A 16,785-nucleotide genomic window follows, 5' to 3' on the forward strand; every position below is an offset into this window, starting at 1 on the left:
GACAATGATGACTTTTCCAAGACACACCTGATTAAGTCTGAAGGCACACCAATGTACCATGGCATATTGGCTAGGAAACACTATCTTAGGTAATAATTATGTCACTCTGGGCCTCATTTTCCATTTTCGCGTGCGATACCAGGGCCTCATTTTCGCGTGCAATACCAGGATGGGGGCAGAGTCGGCCCCGGAAGAGGAGGAGTCGGGGCGTCACCGGGGCCGACTCTGCGCCGATGCCATGGACAGCAAAACGGTAGGTGCCTTTTCGCTGCCTATTTTGCTCCCAATAGCTACACCTCCTATGGTGGCGCTATTGGGTGCGAAACCGGCAGCGATTGCACCGCGACGGTGCGATCACTGCCGGCTAGTGCAGGCCCGCCCCCTGTTTCGGCTCCCCACCCCTCATCTTCTAAAGTATCGCAGGCCTGCAATACTTTAGAAAATGAGGCCCTCTGTGAGCATCCACCACTCTATTCTAGAGATTGCTAACATCAGAAACATGACTTTGCATATCTAAAAATGGATAAAGTGCCTCATACCTATTGTAATAAAGTAGATAATATATTATGAACCAGAATGTGGTGATATTGCCTACAAATTCATGTTAATAGGGTTATTTAGGATTGTTGAGATGCAGACAGACTCTCTGCAATTATTTTCAACTATAGAGTACAATTTTATTTAGTTGCACAAGACCACCAATACATTTATGAATTTTTTTTTTCTAAATCTCAAATAGGAGAAAATGAGCCCATAGGTGGTCTACAATTAAGCAAAGGACGTAAGAGTAATTATATAAATTTAAGAACAATTTGAACTCACCAATCCAGAAAAACAGTTATATTAATATAAAAATATACCAAAACAAAAGAATATAATGATCAATGTGCAACACAAAATCCAATACTCCATATTGCATCTTGAGGGTTGCAGTATGTATCAAGGGCTACTTAAAGGAAACTAAAAGCTGAATCAGGTAATGGGTGTTAGACAAACCAGTATCCTCCTAGTAAGCAAAAATGATTTCAGAAGAGCTGTCTTTTGTAATATGTATTTAGATTAATTAATATTTTGTATTTTATATCTACATTTTTTTTTTTTATCAGTGTATTCACTTTTGGCTGTTTTAGAGTGAGCATATAGTCTAGGCCAGTGATGGCGAACTCTAGTCCTCGAGTGCCACAAGCAGGCCAGGTTTTCAGGATATCCATTGTATACAAATCTTTCTCATGCATATTCATTGTGGATATCCTGAAAACCTGGCCTGTTTGTGGCACTCGAGGACTGGAGTTTGCCATCACTGGTCTAGGCTGTTTAAAGACCAGCATACCAACTATCCAATTGACTCAATTCCCCATTTCATTGGATATCCTGAGGTCAGATAAATCCAGCTTACTGGCAAGTGTCAGCTGCCTTGTTTGGACTTCAGTGACCACCATTCTCAGTCTCTCTCACCCACATCCTCTCTCTCATATATTCCCTTGACTGCACACCAACATTGCATTAGTCAGCATCTCAGTCCTACCACTTTATTATATACTTACTATTATAATAGATACAGTGCTAAGAAAAGGTTTGTGAATCCTGAAGCATGATCTATATTTTAGCACAATTTAGACTCAAAACAATGATTAGATCTTAATCTAAACCCTGATAAAAGAGAAAAATAATCCCATTGAATAAATAACTCGGACAAAATGGATATAGTATATTTTAAATATTTATTCAACATAAAAAAATCAACAAGTATCCTTGTATGAAAAAATACATAAACCCTTCATTCAGTAACTGCTCTTTGAGCAGCAATAATTTCAGCAATATTTCCTGTAACTTCTGATCGGTCTCTCACATTACTCATGAGGAATTTTGGACCATTCTTCCATATAAAAATGTTTCAACCCTGACTTTTGAGGGCTTCCTTGGATGAACAATTCACTTCAGGTCCTGTCACAACATTTCAATAGGGCTTAGGTCGGGACTTTGACACAACACAAAATCTATTCTTCTTCAACCATTCTGTAGTAGATTTAAATGAGTATTTAAGATGGTTGTCTAGCAAAATGACCCAATTTCAACTCAGATTCAATCATGGTTGAATGGCTTTACATTCTCCTCCAGAATTTTAGACTGTCTGCACAAGGAACTTTTTACCCACAGACTATAGCCAGAATTTTATGGATCTGCACCTAACTGGCACTGATATACATTCACAAACTTCCAAACATCAAAAGCATGCAAATAAGTTCTGTCCTTGCCCCAACTCTGCTCCCTCACAAATGCCTCTTTGTAGTGCACTTTTTTAAAAGACATTTATGTGTAGAGAACCAAATGTTTTGTACATAAATCCTTTTGAAAAATATCTCCATTTAGCAGAATCCATGATTCTATCAATAATAGCAAGCTATGCAGGTCTTGATGCAACAAAACAGTCCGACATCAAGTTAACTCCACCACCATACTTGACAGGATAAGGTTCTTATTTGGAAGGCAGTGTTTTTTTTTTTGCTGAACAAAATGTTTGTTATGATGAGTGAATTTCAATTTTTTACAATGTCTAAAGAACATTATTCAAGAAATCTTTTGGATCATCCAGATTCTCTTTGGCAAATTTAAGGCAGACAGCAATGTTCTTTTTTCTTCCTAGCTATCCTCCTATAAAAACCATTCCTATTCAATGTTTCCTGGTGGTTGATGCATGAATACTCACATTGGCTGCAGCAAGAGAGGTCTGCGGATCTTTAGATGTTAATTTGGGGTTCTTTTTTTATTTGTGAATGATTTTCTGGTTTGCTCTTGGCAGGACAACCACTCCTGGGTAGAGTCACTGTAGACTTCAACATTTTCCATTTTTAGACTGACAGTGGCTGGAAGAAGGCCCAAATGTTTAGAAATGATTTGGTACCCTATTCACAGATAAGCATCAACTACTCTTTTTCATAGCTCCTTTGAAATCTCTTTTGATTATGGCATAAGTTCCCACTAACTTTTATGGTGAAGACAAAACTGAAAATGTTTTGGACCTTTATGTAGAACAGAATGGCCAAATTCAGTTGTGCAGATTTACTTTGCAGGGTGGTTTATCTGTTACCCAATTATTTAAACATCTGACTTTGAGCTCCAAACTGTTTGGATTTGCTCCCCAGTAGTCTTTCTCAACTAATATGGGCAAAGTGGACATCTGGGATTTTTCAGCATCAGTTAAAGGGATTTTCCTCTTCTCTTCACCATAACACCACCACCAATTTAAAAAACATGGAGAAAATTCAGAAAGAGCTCAACATGGCTCTTAATCAGTTGTGGCTATCTTGAAATCCCTACTTATACTTCTTGTAATATAGAACTTAGAATGTTTGCTTATTCTGCAATCATGCATCTACAAGACCATCACTCTCTGGAATAAACTCCATTTCTTCCTCCACACAACCATGCATGGTCTCCAGAGCAGGACTGGTCTTGGGCAGGGGCAAGTGAAACAATCACCCCAAGTTCTGCTTTCAAAGAAGCCCTAGGCTTCCCAGCCTGACATCCAATGAAATGTTTGCCAGCCAAAATCATCAGGGCATGTCCTGATCCAGAGAGTCACAACAGCTAAACGGTGTCTGGCATATACTTTATGCTTCCGATTATATACAATTTTGTTGCTCAATAATATGATAGACATGGCTCAACTAAAGGTAATCAGGATAATTTTCAAAGCTGTTATCTCAATAAAACCATGTTTTATGCACATAAATGGCTGTTCTATAATTGGTAAACAAAAGGCACCTCTTCTTTTATTTTGCAATTATGAAAGTGGCTCAAAACGAGACAGCACTAATGCATTGTACAGTCGGGGCATACGGATGATTTGTTTATCATTGTTATAGGCTGAAAGAGCCGGGATATCAATGGATATCAACGGATAGCATACAAAAATTATTTGTAAGCCTCACGACACTTCTGCACATGGGACAGACGTATAAGTAGTTAATTGCCACAGGCTTTTGTCAGCCGTGACACTCTGAGTGCCGCTCGAGACGGAGCTTAAGAAGCAGTTTAAGAAGTTCTGACATTTTTAACATCACAGGCTATACAGCCGTCCTTCAATCATGGGCTATACAGCCGCAACAGAGCCGCAGATGATGAGAAGACCGAATGGTTCATTTCGGTCGGATTGAATACATTGACAGGCTGGCTGATGCGGTACTCTTAAAAACATTTTTCTATAGTTATTTGTTGACATATGAAACAGCATTAGTGCTGTCTCTTTTTGAGCCACATTCATAATTGCAAAATAAAAGAAGAGGTGCCTTTTGTTTACTCATTTTGATTCACAGGACCTAACGCGTGCTCTTTTTGTTCTATAATTGGCCCAGGCTCAGTGCATATAAAATTATATACTTAACATGGTTATGCATGCATTCTGAAGAGAAGATGCAACTTTGTGTGAGTAAACATGTACACATATCCAGCCAATTAGAAAAAGATTTTCAAAGCAAATTTACTGGGTCATTCATCAAAATGCATTATGGCATTAACGCCCACAATAACGCCATAATGTGAGCATTAATGCCATAATGCATGCGATAATCGCAGTACCGCGATTGCACATTTTTCAAAGGGTCGAGATTAGGGAGGAGTTTCAGTGGTAATGAAAGTGAGGGGCAATATCGGATGTTTTTAATGCCAGAAATAACTATACCTTTTGCGATATGAACGAAATGGCTGTAACGCAATTTGCGATAAAAAATTGCAAATTGCATTTCGGCCATTTCTGGGCTGGGGGGTCGAGGGGAGAGAAAGAGAGCGAGCATCTGGGGAGGCCATCACAGTATTCAACTCTTTATATCACTATAGGAAGGCCAGCTAATATTTGAGGTGCGGTTTTGGCCATGATTTAGGGGTTTGGGGCCAGTTTGACCTGCAGAGTGAGACGTACGAACAGCACAGTACACCTCAGTGAAGATTTGATGTCATTTGGAGTGAGGATCGCTCCAGGGGCGATCCGGGAAACTACAGACCGGTTAGCCTGACTTCTGTGCCAGGAAAAATAGTGGAAAGTATTCTAAACATCAAAATCACAGAACATATAGAAAGACATGGTTTAATGGAACAAAGTCAGCATGGCTTTACCCCAAGGCAAGTCTTGCCTCACAAATCTCCTTCACTTTTTTTGAAGGATTTAATAAACATGTGGATAAAGGTGAACCTGTAGATGTAGTGTACTTGGATTTTCAGAAGGCATTTGACAAAGTTCCTCATGAGAGGCTTCTAGGAAAAATAAAAAGTCATGGGATAGGTGGCGATGCCCTTTCGTGGATTACAAACTGGTTAAAAGACAGGAAACAGAGAGTAGGATTAAATGGACAATTTTCTCAGTGGAAGGGAGTGGACAGTGGAGTGCCTCAGGGATATGTATTGGGACCCTTACTTTTCAATATATTTCTAAATGATCTGGAAATAAATACGACAAGTGAGGTAATCAAATTTGCAGATCATACAAAATTGTTCAGAGTAGTTAAATCACAAGCAGATTGTGATAAATTGCAGGAAGACCTTGTGAGGCTGGAAAATTGGGCATCAAAATGGCAGATGAAATTTAATGTGGACAAGTACAAGGTGATGCATATAGGGAAAAATAACCCATGCTATAGTTACACAATGTTAGGTTCCATATTAGGTGCTACTACCCAAGAAAGAGATCCAGGCGTCATAGTGGATAACACATTGAAATCATCGGTTCAGTGTGCTGCGGCAGTCAAAAAAACAAACAGAATGTTGGGAATTATTAGAAAGGGAATGGTGAATAAAACAGAAAATGTCATAATGCCTCTGTATCGCTCCATGGTGAGACCGCACCTTGAATACTATGTACAATTCTGGTCGCCGCATCTCAAAAAAGATATAATTGCAATGGAGAAGGTGCAGAGAAGGACGACCAAAATGATAAAGGGAATGGAACAGTTCCCCTATGAGGAAAGACTAAAGAGGTTAGGACTTTTCAGCTTGGAGAAGAGACAGCTGAGGGGGGATATGATAGAGGTGTTTAAAATCATGAGAGGTCTAGAACAGGTAGATGTGAATCAGTTTTTTACTCTTTCGGATAATAGAAAGACTAGGGGGCACTCCATGAAGTTAGCATGTGGCACATTTAAAACTAATTGGAGAAAGTTCTTTTTCTCTCAACGCACAATTAAACTCTGGAATTTGTTGCCAGAGGATGTGGTTAGTGCAGTTAGGGTAGCTGTGTTTAAAAAAGGATCGGATAAGTTCTTGGAGGAGAAGTCCATTACCTGCTATTAATTAAGTTGACTTAGATAATAACCACCGCTATTACTAGGAACGGTAACATGGAATAGACTTAGTTTTTGGGTACTTGCCAGGTTCTTATGGCCTGGATTGGCCACTGTTGGAAACAGGATGCTGGGCTTGATGGACCCTTGGTCTGACCCAGTATGGCATGTTCTTATGTTCTTAGATTTCTACAATGTTCTCTTGCCCTAGCTTGATGGACTCTATAACAGGGTACTATCAAACAAGGGCAAGAGAACATTGTAGAAATCTAATCTTTGTAAGACATTCCTCACTCCAAATTACGTCAAATCTTCACTGATGTATACTGTGCTGTTCACACTTTTCACTCCGCAGGTCAAACTGGCCCCAAAACTTAAACCACCACCAAAACCTCACCTCAAGTTATTAGCTGGCCCTCCTACAGCTTGCAAAGTGAAAATCTCACGGATGCAGTAAATTTAATGTGTATTGCAATAAAATACCTATGTGAAGCACTAAAATAGTGCACGTTGTGGAAACTCTATAATTATCACAGCCATGCCCCTTTTCCTTATCATAGGCATTATTCATGCAGAATTTATAGCATTTTGATGAATCTAGGCCTTACAGACATAAGTTTGCTTTGAAAATACTTGGTAAAGTCTGTACATACAATGAACATTTTCAGAGTTTATCAATATGTAAAATTCAAGAAGTGCATGACAGTTTGAAGGGAATATGCTACTGTGAATTTGATGGGGCATAAAAATGATATATGTTCAAAATGTGTTTTTTTTGTAGATTACATAGATGGCAAACTACATAAGCAGAAAAATAATGCACTAAAGACTTTAATGTAGTCAATAAAGGGATTTCTCTTATTTTCCCTTCACTACCATCACTCCTTAGGCATTCCCTATCTACTAAACCAGAAAGCCTCTGCATAGTCCTAATCTTCCTTTATTAACCAAACATCACTGCCTACCACTCAACACTACCACTACAGGAACATAAATTGAATCCATCAAAGGTTTCTAGTGAGAGAATGACTCTCTCTTTATCTAGATCTCTACTATCTCCTCTTGCATCTCCTGAGCCTGTCCAAAGTGGAAGGCAGTGCCCCATAAAGGCTCCTATGAGAACATCAGCCCTTGAGTATAATATGTACCATTTATAGCCTACTTTCCAAAGGTTTATGAGATAGATTTGCCTGTGTTTGTGTGTGTTGGTAACAGCTTTTGCATTTCATGCCCTATTCACACAACAGTTTTGGAACGTATCAAGAGGATACCAACTAGAGTTTTGTTTTTTGATCCAGACGTATTCATGGATCATGTTATGATTTTCAAATCATGGGAGGTCCCTGTGAGCTGCCTCATTCACACCAGACAGCGCAGACAAACCCTTCTTCATGGCCAAGATACTGCTGCCATGCTTCCCTTGCTGTGGGCCTCCCTAGGCACGTGTTTCCTCTTAAAGGCCCCATAGCAGGAATGACTGTTTGGGCGCCCACCAATGACTTCAGCTGCCACCAGAATATAAGCCCACCTCAGATGCCCTACAGATGCCTCAGTGTGTGTTGCCAGCATTCCTGTATCCTGCATCTAGCCTTGCCTCATCTCTCCTGCCTGCCCTGCCTTATCCAGGCTTGCCTGTCTATGCAGCCTGATCTGCCTCGTCCAGCCTTGCCTCTTCTCTCCAGCCCGTCCTGTCACATCATATCTAGCTCTGCCTTGTCTTCCCTACCTGCCCTACTGTGTCAGTATTTCCTATCTCCTCCTTGTCTTCTCTTCAGACTAACCTCTGGATTTGACCCCCTTGCCTGGACACTGGCTACTCTTGTTACCACCTGCTTCTGACCCCTTGCCTGGACATTGACCTTCCTTGCTTGCAGCTTGCCTCTAACCCTTGTCTGGCCCTGGACTTCTGCCTCTGCAGTTCTCTAAGCGACCCCCACCAAAGTCTTCCCAGCAACCAGAACCCAAGGGCTCAACCTGCGGGGGAAAGGAGCTGGTACAGCTGAAGCCCTAGACTAGTCTCTTGCCAGCAAACCCTTCCAGCTATCAGTGAGGGCCTACAGGGTACATGTCATAGGCGGCGTCAACCTCACCACAACACTAAGGGTTCACATCACTTACAGATCACACACATACATCCCAGAAAGTAGGCTCCTTTAGTTCTAGATTGACTTCTTATGAAATCTTGAAAGCAAACAGAGAGCTCAACTTTCAACCTATTCATGGTACAGTATTTGTATACATAAGTGAATGAAAAGAGATTATTGTCAGTATTTTATAAACTATGTGGCGGGAGTTGCATAGTTTATAAAATACTGAGTATTTCTGCTCTGAAAGTATGGGCATATATTTCCAATGCAAGAAAATGCCTACTTTGAATCTCCATGACCGCCGACTTCAGTTTTGACAAAATCATTACCAGCAATTATGTTCACTTTTCCTCAAAATATATTGTATTTAAATTATACTCTCCTTGTTCATTTAAGTTATTTTATTATTTATTTTTTCCAAGTTCAATTTACCTTGTTCATTGTAAGACATTATTCTATATACTGTCAATTCAATTGTTGTAATGTAAACCGAAATGATTAGTAACTCTGTTACCAGAACTTCGGTATATAAAACTGTTAAATAAATAAAATAAATACTTTCTCAACCCATTTTATAAACATACACACACATATTTTCCATGTGAAATGATTGTGACACTCTGCAAATAAATACCCAGAGTTAAATGCAGAGGCTGGTATTCTTTTAAAGTATGTGCAAGTACTTTGAATCACTAGTTTGCTGATACCTCTAGCACTTCACCCTGAATCCCCACCAGTTTTCCCAGACCTCCCACCCCAAACTGGAGACAACAGATTAAGTCCAATTTCAGTTGTGCAAGTCAAATAGCGGATATAAGTGTATATGAACACGTTCACAATGTATACATGTGTGCTGCTTACAAAATAGCAACTGTCATGCGTACTTCTGAACCCTGCCCCAGAACAACCCAGACGGCCTTTTTTTCCTGGTAAAATATAAGGGTGAAACTGAAAATACACACGTATGCTCGATGTTTATATAATAGCATATATACAGTATGTATATGCTATAGTATGTCTATGATATTTTTACGTGCGAAACCCCTTTGAAAATTCCTTCATGATGAACACTATCACAAATATCTAGAACAATAATATGAACTATTACATGTCTATTAACTGCTCAAGTATACCAATAAGTAACTGAGTTGCATGTCTTCCTAAAGGCTAATGTTGCAGTCATACACACAAATGAAACAATGATTCAGCTTTTTTGCAGATATTGTAGTAAAGAGAAACAGTAGAATCATATTTATTTATTTAAAATATTGTATTGCAATATATTATGTATGTCTAATGTAGTACGATGCTGCTGAAAAGACAAAGAGAAAACTGAATTCCGGACAAAAGGAAATTTAGGGCTGTAAGTCATTTTCATCCAAAAGTGTCCTCCTACCATACATGAGTACTCTTGCTCATTTAAAAGAAATGTAAACATTTCAAACAGAGTACCCAGATAGGTTATTTTCATAAGTAGTTTTTTTTTAAAACCTTTGTGGTTGATATTTAAAGAGTTTGCCTGGGTAACTTTATGAGTTTCAAATTTCCCTCCTTGTCCCACTAAATTTTGTCTGGCTAACTCATTATCCACATGAAATATAGCTGGAGAAAGAGAGGCAGCAGTAGGAGTGTTATGGGGGGCATGGTTAACCTTGAGCTGGTGAGAGCTGATACTGAGCACTACCAGGATAAAATTAGCTGGGTCAATCTGTTCAGAAAAATAGTGGACCTAAAGTTAACTGGTTAACTTTAGCCAGGCGTATTTGGTGGAATATTTATCCAGGATCCACTGAATATTTAGGTAAAGTTACCAAGGTAACATTCACCCTTAGGGCCCACTGATTATCTGCTTCTTTCAAACTATGTGTGGCTTATCTGTTCCCCCTAGATGTTTGCATGTAAATCCTCAAGGGAGGAACTATGTGGTTAATGCAAAGAACCACATAGAGGAGAAGTATGTTTTAGCTTGTGGTAGTCATCTCTGATCCTTGAGAACTAAATAATTGAGGCTGGTTTTCAAGATGTCCACAATATCTCATCAGATATATTTGTATTCATGTAGTCCAAGAATTCAGTGTATTTGACCTGTTTATAGTTCTCTAGGACTGAAGCTTTTACTTCTGTTTTCATTGCATCATTCTATAATTACTTGAAAGTCGGTTTTCAATTTCATTTTTGGTTTTAATGTCTAAGCTAATGCAAGTGCAAGTGAAACATGGGCGTTGCAACACACTTATGTTTGTTATAAATCACATTTATTATTGAGGAGATGGCAAGGTTTCTAGAAAATGGTTGGAGTTGTGAAATGTATTCTGTGAAAACCAGAGTCTCTCTAAGAAATGGTTTTGTCCACAGAGATATTAAGATCGTGACAGCTATACTGGGATAAGTCACTGCATATAATTGTGTGATTCTAGTTCTCTGATTGACTAGAATTTATAAAATGATTCACACTGTACTTTATGCCCAAATATGGTAGCAGGAAAGGTGACATATATTAATAATGCTGCCAAGAAAATTAAGTTTTAGGAACCACAATCTCTTTGGTTAAAAAAACATTTGCATTTATTATTTGGTACATTTTTTAAGCAGTATCATTAAAAGCTGAATCACTACCTGTAGGTAAGGAAATTAATGCACAGTTAATACTGGGATACCATAGCAATCTTACTTCCAACACAGCTTGGTTCTATCTGATAAATTGAAAATGTCATATGTCTACAACATATCATGCACATATCCAATTACTACAGAATTTATTTACTTACTCTACCCAAGTGAATAATTTGTATCAACAGAACTATGCAATAATTCTTTTTCTTTGTGGTAACAAACTCTGGCCAAAAAATAAAAAATCACCAAGCTCTAGGAGTCTTCCAAATAGAGATAATGTACAAGAATTCCCTGACCTGATCACTTTAACTGAACAGATACAATTTCAGAAATGGAAATCAAAACTTAATTATAGATTGTGATTTACAGGGAGATCTCACGCTGAAAAAGATCCGGTCACACTTGGGTTACAAATCAGGATATTAATGTTACTCATTTTAATTTTCTCTCTGGCTTGGATTTCCACTGTTTGAATCTGAGCCTAATTTGTTATGCTCATTTTTCAGGACTCTGCATGCTTTTAACTTAAGCTAATTATGTCTGAAAACACGGCAATAATTTCCCTTTTCTTAAGCATATATTTCTAAATAATTCATTGTAGCTGACAGAGAATAAATACACTAGATACATTTTTTTCCAGTGCATTGAATTGATGACTCTGAAGCTGACGTATGCTAGGCTATTGATTCTTTTGTTATTAAATTAACTAGAGAATGGAGTAAAGAAAATGCCATTGCTAATGAAGGTCTCTCTTCCTCTTCCTTTGTTGGTGTTTGGTACATCAGAGTTCCTGTATATGACTTGAGGGCCTCTTCGCATTCAAGGCTAACATTTGAATACCTGCATGTTCCCTTTCATCTACTTACACACAACTCCATTGGTTTCATCGCTTTGTTTACAAGCACTATGTCAGTATATACAATCATTTCTAATATCAGCATTCAATACATTTATAATTCCCATAATTTAGCAATTCTTCTGGATCAAACAGCTTGAGGGCACTGTCCATTTTTACAGTAGTGGGAGAAGACAAAAACAAACTGTGCTGCTGAAACCTCTGTTATATTGCTAAGCAAATGCTTCCCTGTGGATGACCATGCATAAAGCAGGAAATCTCAACCCAACCCAGTCCTGGGGACATACCTAGCCAATCAGGTTTTCAAGCTATCCACAATGAATGTTCATGCGATAGATTTGCATGCAATATATGCAACCTCTCTAGGTGTGTCCGGGGACTGGGTTGAGAACCCCTGACAAAGCATGACAGCCTCTCAATGCAATAGCATAATTATATCTAATAACCTAGCACAGCTTGATTAAACCACAGCAAAACCATATGACAAAGTTGGTGAACAAAGTGAGAGCAGGGCATTCGAATCCTGGTAACTACTGGTCTCTTATGCCAGTGTTTCTCGAGCAGTTCCTAGAGTACTCCTAGTCAGTCTGGTTTTCAGGATAACCATAATGAATATATATGAGATGGATGTTCATGGAATGATGGCGGTGCATGTACATTTATTTATTTAGAATATTCATTGTGGATATCCTGAAAACCAGACTGACTAGGACAGGCTTGAGCAACAGTCTTATTTTGTCCAATGTGCCATTGCTGTATAAGCATTACCAGTGCCAATTATGTATGAATCAGGAAGAATATATTTGAAATCATAGCTAAATTCTGAAATGATGGGAAATGGAGATGGATGGATGGATGGATGGATGCAATTTATTTAATTTTATGCAGTCTTTTGGTGCATAGAATTAAAAAAAAGAGTTTTGCCTGCTCTGAGAAGACACTTGCTCTTCAAGGGAATTTTACAGGTACATTAGAATTTACTAAATCTGAAAGTTTTGGTTTAATTATGTATTTTTTTCTGTAAAAGCTGGTGCAGTTTGTTGATTGGTGTCTAGGTGTCTTTTATGGCTATTAACATACTTCCCAGTCAGGCCTCTTATTTTCTCTGTCTGTTTGCTAGATTAAAAGATCCCTGCAGCAGGGACTGTCTCTTATGTATTTCTCTATAGATATTCATACACTTGGTAGTGCTATGCAAATGAATAATAATAATAATAATAATGCCAGAATCAAAACAAACCCTTGTGCTCATATCAAAGGATCTATTTTTACTGCCAACTTAATTTCTTTTACAGAGATCTCCAGGACCTAGTCCAGCTTTCCAATTATTATACAGTTTATTGTTCTTTAGTAGACACAGAAGGCCTTAGATTCAAGGTTAGACATAAAGGGCCCAATATTCAAAGCATGTTCAGTGCTATTTAGCTGGATGAGCGGGACTTATGCGGCTAAGTAGCAGCTGCTGAATATGAACTTATGTTCAGCAGCCACCGCTTAGCCGTATATACGTAAATCCCTTATATGGCTAAAAGTTACACGCACAAAAGAAGGTGTGTACTAGACAGATCAGGGGTGGAGCAAGTTACCTATATAACTTATATGACTAACTTCTAATATTTAGAGTTAGCCACATAAGTTTACGTCAAAGTTTATACGCCCCATAGAGCAGGTCTAAACTTAGCTGGGTAGGCTTACCCAGCTAAGTGTGCACATATTCAGTGGCTTTGCCATGCCAGTGAATACACATCGTAACTTAGCTGGATAAGTACTAACTGGCTAAGTTACTTACACGGCCAGCTTTGAATATCTACCCCAGAATTAAAGCATAGGATGTGGAAGCAGGGTTTCTTTATCTTTTTCTCTGTCTTTAAGCTTATTAAACTAGTTTTTTTACAACAGTATTTTCTAAGAACAATTTCTTAGAAGAATGAAGATAGAGTAATCATAGTAGCTCTTACTGGTAAAGTAGGAGAAAGATATATCAGATAATTCTGTGCTCAGTACTGACTGAAAACTAACTTCATACAAGACATTCAATAGTCATTTCATAGATTTGTTACGTACAGACTCAAGCTGTAGTACATTATAAAAAATGACCATAATCAATAACTTTTTAAAATGACAATGAAAATGGAGTCAATCAATGTTATTTTTTGTTACCTTTATAGAGAATTTGAAAGATAAAAAGTTTCAAGTAGCCTTTGAGAGAAACCACTGCCATGGAATTAAAGTTCTAGAAGATTCCTTCAGAAGTTGACATTAACAGACAACTGAATAGGACTGACTGATGTCCAATTCTGAAAGATCTATCGCACATTTCCCTAAATATTTTTGAATATATATAAAATGATTTTAATAAATATATTTAATAAATATGCCTTTGAATGCGGAAACCCAATGGTTTCATTAAAAAAGTGCGAATTGATAGCTATTGCCAGAGGGACCCTTCAAAATATGGTCTATATAAAATGAAACCTGTCTCCCCTTCCCTTCTCCTGGTTTGCCAACGCCCCCTATTTTCTTCAATCAGAGCATGGCACTTCAAATAATAAAGCTAGCATCAATATGCAGTGCTGCAGTTTCTCAGCCTTTGGCAGAGGCTGAGTTTATTCCGGCTAAGGGGTTGAACGGAAATGCTTTAAAATTGTTCTACAAAATTACAGCAATACTCCTCAGAACAGTTACTGTACATTTTATCAAATATCTAACAGATTTTTTTTCCCCATATTCCTTGGATTCCCACATTAGCTGAGCGCTCATTTCAGACCTTAATGCTGTAGAACCTTTCTATTTCAAGTGCACAAATGTTGTTAAGTATGTACTTTGCAGTCTATGTTTCTTTTAGTTGCACATAGACTATCAAACAGCTCTATACCTAGGATACTGTAGAGATCGATGATGCTTAACAGACTATATTGCCAGATAATTGCCCATTTTCACTGCTAGCAATGAGGCCTGACAGCTCACGAGTTTATGGCCCTACTGGCTGCCTATATGCAAAAAAAAAAGTTTTATGGCTCCTAATTCTGTTTCATAAATGATATTCTTGTGAATGTATGTAAAAGCTTCTTGGTTTATGAATAATGCAACATCTTGCATTCTCAACTGCATTTTATACTCTATTGTGATATTCTTATCTTAGAAAATGGTAAGGCAGCATTTAGGGGGGGAAAAAAACCCCTCTATAAATGTAAGGCTTTTTGAGTAATGGCAAATGTTATAAGTATGAAAAACAGCTTATAATTACCTCTGTTGAGGGAGGCTGAGCTGTTTATATCTCCAGTAATAAAGGAAGACTCTGACTGTTTCCGAACTGTATCATTCCACATCCTGCGAATTCGGCTCTGGTGTAAGGCAGACAGAAGAGAGAGGAGGATTAAATCACATTTACTAATGAATTAACAAGCAGTGCATACAAACAATTTTAAAATGTCCTTTACAAACAGGAGAGTGACAACATTAATTCAGGTCTGAAAGCATTCCTTAAAAGCAGTACCTGTAAGTCAGAGGTAGGCAGCTCCAGTCTTGAGTGCCACAAGCCAGCTGGGTTTCCAAGACGTCCATACTGAATATTCATGAGATGCATTTGCAAGCACTGCCTCCAATGCATACAAATGCCTCTCATGCATATTCATTGTGGATAAACTGACAAACCAAGCGGTTTATGGCACTCAAGGACCAGAGTTGCCTCTCCTTGCTCCCAGCGTTTGAACAAAATGAGACATCTGAAAATCTAAGACAAAGAACCAAAGACTAAGCCACTCTCTAGAATGTGTGGCAACAAAAGAATGAAAAAAAAAATTCAAATGATTGAAAAAGAGATAAATTTGCAAATGAGGAGTCATCCCATTGGATCAGTGGCAGTGCTATGCTCTGCCATGCAGGGAGATCTGATTTTGATCCTAGACCAGTATTCTGCTCCCCGGGCTGGTCAGGATTTGGATGCTGCAGGGGTAGCACTCAGAGGCTCCAGGGGAAGGGAAGCATCAGCCATCTCTCAATACCAACACCTAGAGGACAATTAAAAAAAAACAAAAAAAACCCTTTACAAGGGCAAAATGCTCTTTTACCTATGCAAACGTTCTTTTCAATTATTGCTACCCCAATGTGCAGGAAAAGGTGTGTATCAGCAGCTCAGTACTTTTGCTCATTTATCTTTGCCTGAAAAAATACCCACACAAAAAGCAGATGCAGATTTGTTTAGGTACTGTTTGAAGGGCACTAATCAAAGGGTAGAAATTATTTATAGGGGTTGCCTATATCATGAATAGTTTATTTACTCCCTAGTGGCCAGACTCAGGGACCTCAACTGCACAATCCAAAGGGTGCATGATATGGCGATAGCTTACTTAAGGAAAGGGCAAGAGAGAAATATAAAATAGGGATCAAAATGTTCTGGGTGACTGAGAATGAAGGCTCATGGCACTCATTTCCAGCCCTGGTTCCAACTGAGCTGGAAGAATAAATGAAAAGAAGGAAACTACTGAACAAAACTATATTAATAATTCATATAAGGCAATTTTTAAATTACACTGGGGAACACAATTTTCGTTGAGTTAGATCTGACACTTGTTTTTGACTAACTTTTGACATCTTAATCCAAAAATGACCCTAGTTTTTCTCTATCACGTCAATTTTTTAAGGTACAGGATACCCTCCCTTTGTCCCAAAAATCATACAAAATGTACATACAAAGGAAATAAAAGAAAAAATTACCTGAATATACTGTTTAGTTAGAGTTATTTTATTCATACAAAGGCTATATATTGTTACTGTAAGTCAAATTGTGAAAAGTAGTAAAGTTATGCTACCAAACATATATATTAAGGTAACATTTTATGCTTATAACTTTTCCGGCAGTGTTCAATCTGTGGACAATCTCGCCTGATGCTCCAACAATAGTCAGCCATCATATGTATATCCCATGCCTCCTTGACCTTCAAATCTTGGTGGAATT

At 38.2% G+C, this 16,785-nt stretch overlaps 1 protein-coding gene across 1 annotated transcript in view; it reads right to left on the reverse strand.

Annotated features, from left to right (window-relative positions):
* The window catches only part of ADGRL3 (adhesion G protein-coupled receptor L3), a 2,126,115-nt gene that overhangs the window by 48,961 nt on the left and 2,060,369 nt on the right, over positions 1 to 16,785 (reverse strand). The window contains exon 23 of the mRNA XM_029600930.1: positions 15,076 to 15,172. Coding sequence (XP_029456790.1) covers positions 15,076 to 15,172 — 97 coding nt within the window. The remainder of the gene's footprint in view (positions 1 to 15,075; positions 15,173 to 16,785) is intronic.

Source organism: Rhinatrema bivittatum, chromosome 1, assembly GCF_901001135.1.
Source record: "Rhinatrema bivittatum chromosome 1, aRhiBiv1.1, whole genome shotgun sequence".
Lineage (NCBI taxonomy): Eukaryota > Metazoa > Chordata > Amphibia > Gymnophiona > Rhinatrematidae > Rhinatrema > Rhinatrema bivittatum.